Source organism: Plectropomus leopardus, chromosome 23, assembly GCF_008729295.1.
Source record: "Plectropomus leopardus isolate mb chromosome 23, YSFRI_Pleo_2.0, whole genome shotgun sequence".
NCBI classification, from domain to species: domain Eukaryota; kingdom Metazoa; phylum Chordata; class Actinopteri; order Perciformes; family Serranidae; genus Plectropomus; species Plectropomus leopardus.
Window position 1 is genome coordinate 982522 of NC_056485.1, and position 10216 is coordinate 992737.

A 10216-nucleotide genomic window follows, 5' to 3' on the forward strand; every position below is an offset into this window, starting at 1 on the left:
GCTGACATGCACGTGTTGCCATTGTTGCTGTATGATTTGCATACATGGGTTATGTGTTATACTTTTACAGATCAATGATAAGATCACTTGCTGAACAGATTTGACAGTCAGCAGATGGATTTATAGGAGAGTTGCTTTTAGAACTCACACTAAAATCAAATATCTGATAACATGAATGAGGGCAGCTGTGACTCAGGAGGTAAAGTGGGTCATCCTCTAAATGGAAGGTTGGCAGTTCAATCCCCAGCTCCCCAATCACTGTGTCAAAGTATCGTCGTGCAAGATATTGAGCCCCATAATGCCCTGATGGCTGTTCCATCTATGTGTGAATCTGGATGAATGGTTAAAAATTGAGTAGGAGGTGGCATCTTGTAAGGGTAACCTCAGCCACCAACTTCAGTGAGTGTCAATGTGGCTCGTAGTGTGAAAGCACTTTAGGTGGTCAAACTAGAAAAGCACTACACATGCAGGTCCGTAAAATCCTGATTTTGGTTTATTTTCATTCACACTACAAACGAAATGTACCATAGTCCGCTTCACAATAGCTTCCAAACCAGCCCAAATAAACTGTACTAACTGGACCAAAAGGACATGAGTCTGTTTTAATTGAACAAAATAGGTTAGGTGTACAGGCACCCTCAGATTAGGTGAAAAGACATGTTTTGCAAAACTGCAATGGAAACAGTTTTTTTTTTGGCTTTTCTAGGTCACTTGATGCTATGGCTAAAAGCTTGTCAGTAGGAACTGGCTTCCTCATGCTACAGCAGGCGTTACAAGAGCAGTTATTGCAACACCTAACTCTTTAAAGGTTGAGTGGATCATCTGGAAGTTTTGAATCCACAATTCCTCTGTGAAATCCTGGACTATCACCTTCCAGAAATCCCTCATATGTGGCCACTCCCACATATAAGGGGCACGCCTTTCCATTATTGCTCCATAACACGTCTACGAGGCCTATTGGAAATAATGACAGCTAGAGTGATGGCTGCAATAGAAATAAAGCTGCTAATGTTTTGAACATCCATCACCATGCTTCTTGGAATGTTGTTGCCAGAGAAGTCATGGAATATCACTCAGTGGAAATGTAACGTTTGCACAAATCTGTAATGGAAACCCATCTAATGTTAGAAACAAGATTCTTTGGTCTGATGAAATCAACACTCAACTTTTTGGTGTCAGTTATTAGCATCATGTCAGGAGGAAACCTTGATTCCAACAGTGAAGCATGTTGATATGATGGTAATCAGCAGCAGGGATTGGGTGTCAGGGATCAGGGGTCCAGGCTGAGGGGAAAGCTGAATGGAGCTTAGAACATGAAATCATTTGTGAAAACCTGAGATTTACCCACCAACAGGACAATGTCCCTAAGCACACAGCTTAATAACGCAGGACTGGCTCAGGCACAGCTCCGTAAATCTCAATTGGCCCAGCTAGAGCCTGGACTTAAACCCAATCAAACATCACTGGAGAGTCCTGAAAGTGGCTGTCCACTGCTGGTCCCCATCCAACCTGACAGCGCTTGAGAGGATTTGAGGCTGTATTGCTGCAGTGTCTGAATATTTATGCCAATGTGATAACTCAGTTTTTTTCTTTTTTATAAATTTGCAAAGAATTCTAAAGTCCTGTTTTTCTTTTTAGAAATGCTCTGAACAAATCCAAACTAGGATTGGGTAGTGCCAATAGTAGCACCAAGTCCAAGTTTCACTGTCAATACTGGCAGGGCTGCAAACTCCAGTGTGCTGAAGTTGTGAACATAACTCCAAACCTTGCTTCATCATTTTTAGTGTCTCCGCTGCTGCAGGGCTTGTAGTAGTTAAAAAGGAAATAATGCACAAATAATTATTACTTGTCTGTCATACAGATGATTTTTCATTAAATTCATATTGTGCATACAAAAAGAAAGAAATAAAATCCCTAGCTCATTAGTAGTATGTGTGCCCTTCAAGCTTACTGTGGACTGCAGCTCAAACATCTTATGTTACAGTAACCGAAAAGTTTTAACATAAACATGAGGTCATGTAGGCACCTGCCTTAACCCTTTAAAACCTGGAGCAACATCACTTTTCTTGTGCTGCTTTCAGATGTCATTCACAAGTATTTTAAACTTCAAACTCTGAGCAAATAGGTGCAATTTTTTTCAGCATAATGGGAAAAATGTTACGCAAATTGTGGGGAAATTGTAGATTGATAAAAATTATTTTTAAATTGCTAGGGATTGTTATAAAATTCAAATAATTTTCAAGCACTTTTGCGTGTCTTCTTAAAAAAAACTTTTGCACTTTAGTAGATGAGCATGCTCATAAGGCTCATTTGTATCAGTGGTTGTGTTTGTGCCTTTGTTAAGTGTCCAGGACTGAAAAACATGTTGCGTGCTGCCTGACCTCTGTGCTTCTAAAATATTAAATATCTATTATTTCTTTTCTGCTTTAGTCTCCAGGTTGTTAAGGTTGAGAATTACTGTTTTTAGAAATCTGTTTTGTTGCATGTAAATGAGAGGGCATTACATCAGTGAGGTTTTTTGTTAGATAAGAGATGTGAGGGTGTCAGCTGCAGGTGAGACGCTGTAATATGCCGATATATTATGAAGAAATGTTCCACATCTGCAGCTGTTGACACCACTGAACATTGTGAGCCAAGTTAATGCTATGTCCCCTTAAAGAATTTAACTTATTCACTATGTGTTCTGTTTACTGTTCAACAAACCCACACATAATCACATGAAACCAACCAGGGACTGTGCTGCACTGCCACCTTCTGGACAAAAGCAGTAACACAAAACCTCCTTAGCGAAAGACATTTATTTGACATTTTATAAAAGTTTAACATATAAACCACTAGCTTCTAAAACAGAGTTTAACAACTTTAGAGAAAGGGGAAACAATAATAAAGAGACAGTTGGTCCTGATAGACAGATCACTGCTTCAGAGAAATATTTACATCAGTGGAGACAGAGCAGGTGCTGTTACACACTCACAAGACAAGTGAGACAAAGTGAATATGTGAAAAGGATGACAGGAGGACACAGAGTACAGAAGGCTGAGGACAGAGACGCAGACAGTGAGGTAGGACAGGGCTCTGTAAAATCTGTTTTCTATACGGGGCAGTGGTTGGTGTGTACAGCACGTAGGATGGCGGGGGGGGGGCTTGGTTTACACATTTAAGCTGAGTCAGTCCTCTTGTAGGCCACCATGCTGTTCACCTTGTGGATGGAGGTGGTGAAGGAGCGAAGACGCACCTCCTCTGATTGGTCAATGATCTGTGGCCCAGACTCTTCCCACTTCTCAGGGACCACTAGGTCCTTGTCTGTGTAGACAAGGAGGTCAAATGCACCTGGAGAGGAGGGGGCAAAGGTCAGAGTGTCAAAGGATCAGTCAACTAACAATTTACTCAAATGCCCATAATCCAGAACTGAAACTCAGAGCAATGCGCTGAACAGAGATGAAGTTACTCACAGGGCGTCTCCAGCAGCGGCAGGAAAGTAACCGTGGCTGTGATCTGTCTGATAACTGAGCGGATCTCATCCTGAATGGTCTTAATGGACTTCTCTCTGGGAGCACTGGGTGACACATAAGAAGTGAGTTAACATGCATGATCTGAAGCAAGTGTACATACACACTCAGTATGTTTCCATGCAGTTTAGTGGAGCTACAGTTAAGCTCGATTAGGCCATTTAACTGGACTACTGTCCTTGCCCCAGTATACAAGCGTTGGGGGAGAATCCATTTATTGAAGGAAGTATATCTGACTCCACCACAGCAGGTGGAGATATGCCCTCTTTCAGCTAGTTCCTATTGGACCTTTTTCCTGTTGACCTATTACGTCACATCCCAAACAAGTTGGCAAGTGACAAACGGGTTGCATGTGCAAGGTGACATGGACAACTTTTCAGCACTGTAAATTTCGTACATACTCTGCCCTCTACTTTTTACTTTTGTCTTGTTTAATTTTCATTGCTTATTCTTTTTCTTTTGTTTTCGCAGCTTTTTTTTTATGAATTTATGCTGTTCGACTTCCAGGTCAAAGCCCAGTGCAAGGTATATGGAGCAAGTGCAGCACACCAAGGCCATTTCAGTTTCGACTGAGGTGTATACATGAAAGAGTAAATTGGCCCCCAACCGCATTATCTAGGTGTGTTAGTCCGTTGTTTTCACTTTTCTTCATAAATTATATATATATATATATATATATATATATATATATATGCTAGGACTGTAAAGCAGGCAAGTAAGATAGTGGTACAGTTTAGTAGTTTAAATGACTTATTTAATAAGCAAGTGCTCAAAAAAGCATCAGTCAGGCTTTTACCATCTGGCCTACACCTAAGCACATCTGTTGCAAAAAAAAAAAAACAGGTATAAAATTCTTTCATTCTTGTCTCAATTCATGCTTTGAATGCTAATAGCAGAAGGAGGTAACTGCTCCAGTGTCCATTACCTGTGATGATGACTATGAATGATGATGATGATATGGTGACAGTTACAGTACATATTGTATTGTAGTATGTTGATGATGACAATGATAGGGTGAAAGTAACAGTACATACTGTATTGCAGTGATGACGATGTTGATGTAAGAGTGGCAGTAGCAGTGCATACTGTAGTTGTGAGCTATATTGCAGCATCGGCCTTGTGGTACCGGTCCTGATGCTACATTACTGTAACTGTCATGACCTGTGATAGTGATGTATACTACATCGGAAATGGTTTACATTACTAGGAGTTGTTTGTCATGTTTGATGCTCAGCAAATAAATAAGTGTCCACCAGAACTCACATTTTTATTGTATTATTATTTTGTGTTTTGTTTTTAGTTTTCAGTTCTGCAGTAATGATACACACACACACACACACACACACACACACACACACAGACAGACACACACACACACACACACACACACACACACACACACACACACACACACACACACACATACATATATATATATATTGCATTATTTGGTTTTCCCTACTGTGCTGAAAAATAAAAACAAAACATATTAAAAATAAAATAAAAACGCATGACCCCAAATCCAAGGTACATGCTGAACCACAAATTTTGTGTACAGTTACACCCCCAGTGCTCATGGTAATGAAGGCACATGTCACCTAGTTTAACAGTGTGGCTCACTGGTGTGAAAGGAAGAAGTTATATCAGACTGTAGACACACATGCAGTATTGTTAGCAGACATTCACCCTTAGTTTGGCTCTGCATATGGCATTTAGTGACAAGAAAAAGAAAAAACAGAATATCACCAGACTAAATCAAGCTGTGCAGCTCTGACAGATGAGGCATGACGCCATCTGCTGGAGTCTCAGACTCTGACTTGCTGCTAACATAAAGACCCAAATTGTATTCTGAAAACTTAACCTTTAAATATTAGAAATCCATAAAAAGGGGTGCCTGGTGGCTCGGTGGATAGAGCTGCACCCCATGCTGTGTGCTCCCTGCAGCAGCTGAGGGTTCAAATCCAGCCTTGGCCCTTTGCTGCATGTCTCCCCCTCCCTCTCCCCCTTTTACACTCACACTGTCCTGTCAATTAAAGGCAATAATGCCCAAAAAAATAATCTAAAAAAGAAAAAAAAGATTAAAAAAAAAAGAAATCCTTAAAAAATCTTTATTTCATTTGTTGCTAAACTGAAAGTAGAAAGTAGGAAATACTGTTAAACTTTTTTGAAAGCACACTGCTCTTGTAAAGTCAAGCAGACAGTAGAGGAGCTGACCTGCTCTCCTTGGCTGATTTGTCACACTCGATGTCAAACTGCCATCTCTCCAGCACCTCGTTGGTTTCCAGACATGTGATCACCAACACCAGCTTCTGCACTGTGCACTCAAATAGCCACTCTGCAACACACACAACAAATACATTCAGTGAATTAAACCCTGACACTGAACTGTCAGGATGGGATTGAAACATAACCCTTCTTCAGTCAATAACCTCAGGCAGAGGTCAAATTTCCTTCATCAATCTGTTTCCTGTTCTTTTAAAAACATTTGTCTATTTAGTCATAGGTTAAAATAACAAATTAATAAATACAATAAAGAAAATATTACAGTTATGCTTGTGCTAAGGGTGTCACAATATACCACTATTGATAGAAACCCTGTGTAACCCTGTGACGCTGTGATTTTTGGAGATTAAATTATTCTTTTGGCAGATGAATCAATAATTAAAATAGGCATTAGTGTGGGTGGAATCTATACCTGACCCAAAGCCAGGAAAACATAAGGTTTGGGGTCAGCTTCAGCCTATTTTGCTGCATAAAGCTCCATGATCAGGGTGGTTTCAGGTTTGTTTGCATGTATTTATTTATTTCATTTTTTTAATGTTTGGCATTTAGAAATGTTTCATGTTGACTGTACCAAATGTGTCAACATGTGCCATGTTCAGCATGCACATATGCAATGCCCAACGGGGAAAGTGAGAGAAACTGCAGACAATGTGTTGCATTAGCGCGGCCGGCCAACTGTCACTAATTAATGAAATAAAGCAATAAATTGGAAGAACAGGTCAGATTCAGTCAGGCTTAAAGACATGACGTATTTCCACTGAATACATGGCTCTACAAATCTCGCTCACTTGGAACAGTTTGTTTTTGTTTATTTTTTAAGTCAGACTTGTGGATAGTATCTGGTACTTTTTTGGTACCACCTCAGTTGAGTTCCCAAGCAAGCTGAGCAGATACTAGAGGGTGGAGTTAAACCACTGATTGGTTAGAGAGAACACAAGTGCAACACAAAACAATCGTCAACAACCTGCCATTTTTAAATAGCCACGCTACAGCCAACGGAAACCGCAATTGTTAGATTCACTCACTGCAGATTTTAAAAATGCCAGCCGTAAAATCTTCACTGTACAATTCACAAAGTGTAGACATCCCCCCGTGTGCTTGCTGATGAAAGAATTCAGCGAGTGTCGCAGTCAGCTGAAAATAACCCCTACACTGAGGGTGTACTATCTGCAGTGGAATACGACATAAGAAAAAGTACTGATACCAAAAGTGAGTTGAGTGTTACAAGCTGAACCCTGCAGTAGAAATGCACCCGAGCAGAAATGTAATCAACATTAGGGAAACAGAGCAACTGTCCTCTTGTGGGTGTTTGGGGAGGATTAATGGGATACCCAGCAAAATAAAACTCAGATGAGTTCAAAATGACTTCATTAAGTTCTCCATTGCCTCTTTGAATGTGAAACAAGAACAGCAGGAGACCATGAAATAGGGTTTTTTTTAACAGGGTTAACTCTGCGCACTGTTTTGTCCCCACCTACAGTGATAATCCTGCTAGGAAAAAAGGCTGTTAAGAAGCAAGCCGCTGAGGCTACCTTTGAGTTGAGACACCACATTGGTCAGGTAGTTCTTCAGTTTGAGATCAGTGGTGAGCTGCAGGCTCATGTCATAGTGGGTGACTCTGGTGAATGTCTCCGGAGGATAGATGCCCCGCTGGTAAAGAATGCTGTTGATACCAAATGCTGTGGTGGAGAGGGTGAATCACAGAGAGGATAAAACCTTAGCGAGTCAAGAACAGTCAAACAGGATTCACAGTGGAGCTACAGAAAAGAAACAAAAATACAAGTCAATTAGATAATGCTATTGCATTATCTAATTGACTTGAGTTTGGGGTGGAGGATATATTGTATCGATGCAGAGTATCTTCTTCTTTTTTTTACATATATTAATAATATTACAAGTGCATATTGATCTTTTGATAGCCTTATAGAACAATAAAACAAGGGATGATAACAATTCATCTATGATCAATAAATTGGTTGTTAAGAATTTAATCAATCGTGAAATGTAATTGTTCATTTGATAGTTCATGCAATGCTGTCAAAGTATATGCAATATATTGTGCAAATGATCTAACTAAGAGCAAGTAAGATAAACAGACTGGAAACTTTATCATGTTAGGTAACGCAGATGGTGACATTTTTTTCCTTCGAGGACATATTTAGCATTTGACTGAAGGCAATAAATCCCTATATCACATTATATTTTATAGCAATACTCTGCATATAACAACATTTAAGAAAAATTGTTGCATAAAAAGTGCAATAATATTGTATGGTGACTATCATGATAATGTTGTATTATGAGATCTCTAGTGATTCCTACTCCTAATATACAATGTGACAACAACCCCTAAAAATGTATGGGGGTGAATGATAATATACAGTAGAAGTAATTAACAACCAATTAAAAACACATTTAATTATAGAGATCTTACCGGTTAGGTGTAGATAAAGTGTAGGCTACAGGCAACTGACATATACATAATTAAAGTTAACATGCAGGATACCAGTTTTTCTGTATTTTACTTCTGTTTCCACTTTGAACAGGGCTCCTTCAGCTTGAGGCAAGTGACTTTTTAATGCCACGTGGAATTAAATTTAAGACCAACTTTACAGTAGCCAATATCAAAGAAAAAAAAACATGTACTGACATCAATTACAAAAGGTTAAGGGAGAATTGTATTTTATTTTATAAATATGTACAACGTTGGAAAGTGACCTTCACCTCTCCCGATGTGTTAACGTAATCTAGTCTTCTGTTGAACTCCGCATAACTTTATTTGACACAACAAACCGCACCTATCTCTACACGCATAACAGCCAGCTGTAAAGTGTTCTTCTGTAAAGGTTTTTGTTTTTACTTCTAATCTTATTTAAGTTTAGTAACATTTGTTTTCGGTAGTAACTCTACAGTCCATGCTGGGTGAGACTGCTGCACTGTGAACACGATTTAGCTTGAAATAATTAATAAAAAATCACAAAACACAACAGACGTAGTTTGGTCGGCTATATGTTTAAATGAACAAGGGAGTCTCAGCTCTAAACACAATGTTCAGGTATTGTACTGGAGTTGCTGAGTGTAAGTAACCCAGACACTGCACAGGCCCAGCACCGTTCGCATGTTAGCATGTCTGCTGCGAGTCTGCGTGTCGAAAGCGTTAAAACGACCTGAAACACAAACACCAAGAATGTAAATACTTACAGAAGAACTCGGCCACAAGCTCTGCGCTTCCCTTCAGAGTAATTCCTTTCAGTGTGCTGGTCATTTTCTTACACTTTTGGTTTTATTCTTTATAATGAACCCTTATTGTTTGTTTTCTGTCTGGGTTTCAACTACCCGCCGTTCGGTTTGAAATTTGTCCCCTCCCTCCACACTATTGCGCGTGCGCGGAGGATTACGGCGCACAGTTGATGACGTGTCAACTTGCGCTTGCATTTTGCTTGCACTAGAGGGCGGTGCGCGTTAATATTTTTCTTTGGATCATTTTCTAGGACGTTAACATTTGTTAACATTTTAAATGGACATATTTAACTGTATGAATTAACCCTTAAACACTGGGAGAAGGTAATGAGCAACAAAAGAAGACATGACCCAATAATAAATAAGCAATAAGTAAAAATGTATAAGAAAAATACCTGAAAATTAGTCAATTTCTTTTTTCTTTAAAAAATGTAACATAATTTTAAATATGTAATCATATTGATTTACTATAAATATATTTTCCACAACTTCCCTGGACATTTTCCCCTATTTTCTTTTTCTTTTTTCCCTATACATTATTCCCTAGCATTCTGAAAATAATTCTATATCTACTCATCTCTTGCATTTTATGGAACATTTCTTAGCAAGTTGCTCATTGCTTTTCCCCCATGTGTTTGAAAGGAAACACATCAATTTGCTCAGGGTTCAAAGGGTTAAACGTGAAAGGCATCTAAAAGCAGAACAAGAAAAGTGATGATGCTCTAGGTCAAAGGGTCAGATTTTTGAATTGTAAAAATTATTGTTGGATAACAGTCTTAGTTTGTATGAGGATTGAGTCACACAGTATCGCCTCAGAAAAAAGGGACAAATTCATTCCAAAAGTGTGCAAATAAAAATTAAACTATTGAAAGGTGGCAGTCAATATTTTATAACAGAGCTCTGGGACATCAGCATTTGGCAAAATACAGTTTGAATAGACTGAACATTGTTCTAATAGGGTCATTAATATAACATTGTAAAACAAAAAGTAATCACTGTGTTCATCACAGGATGCCTGTTATTTATTTATTTATTTATTTTTTTAATTTTTAAAAGTGGAATATGAGCCTGTGTGCTTTGGGAATTCACATTTAACGCTTTTGAATTACATGATGGGATTGTAACACACAGCCACACAACAACAGTCAATAAATACACAGGAAGTTGTGCAAACTGAACTCCAT

At 38.9% G+C, this 10216-nt stretch overlaps 1 protein-coding gene across 1 annotated transcript; it reads right to left on the reverse strand.

Moving 5' to 3' along the window:
• Window positions 1–2783: 2783 nt before the first annotated feature.
• mad2l1 (MAD2 mitotic arrest deficient-like 1 (yeast)) lies at window positions 2784–9144 on the reverse strand. Its single transcript, XM_042512530.1, has 5 exons — window positions 8994–9144; window positions 7325–7471; window positions 5724–5844; window positions 3453–3556; window positions 2784–3330 (listed from the first exon to the last, which is right to left on the reverse strand). Exons 1-5 carry the CDS (start codon window positions 9055–9057, stop codon window positions 3158–3160), a joined length of 609 nt encoding a protein of 202 aa, XP_042368464.1. The 5' UTR covers window positions 9058–9144; the 3' UTR covers window positions 2784–3157.
• Window positions 9145–10216: the final 1072 nt, after the last annotated feature.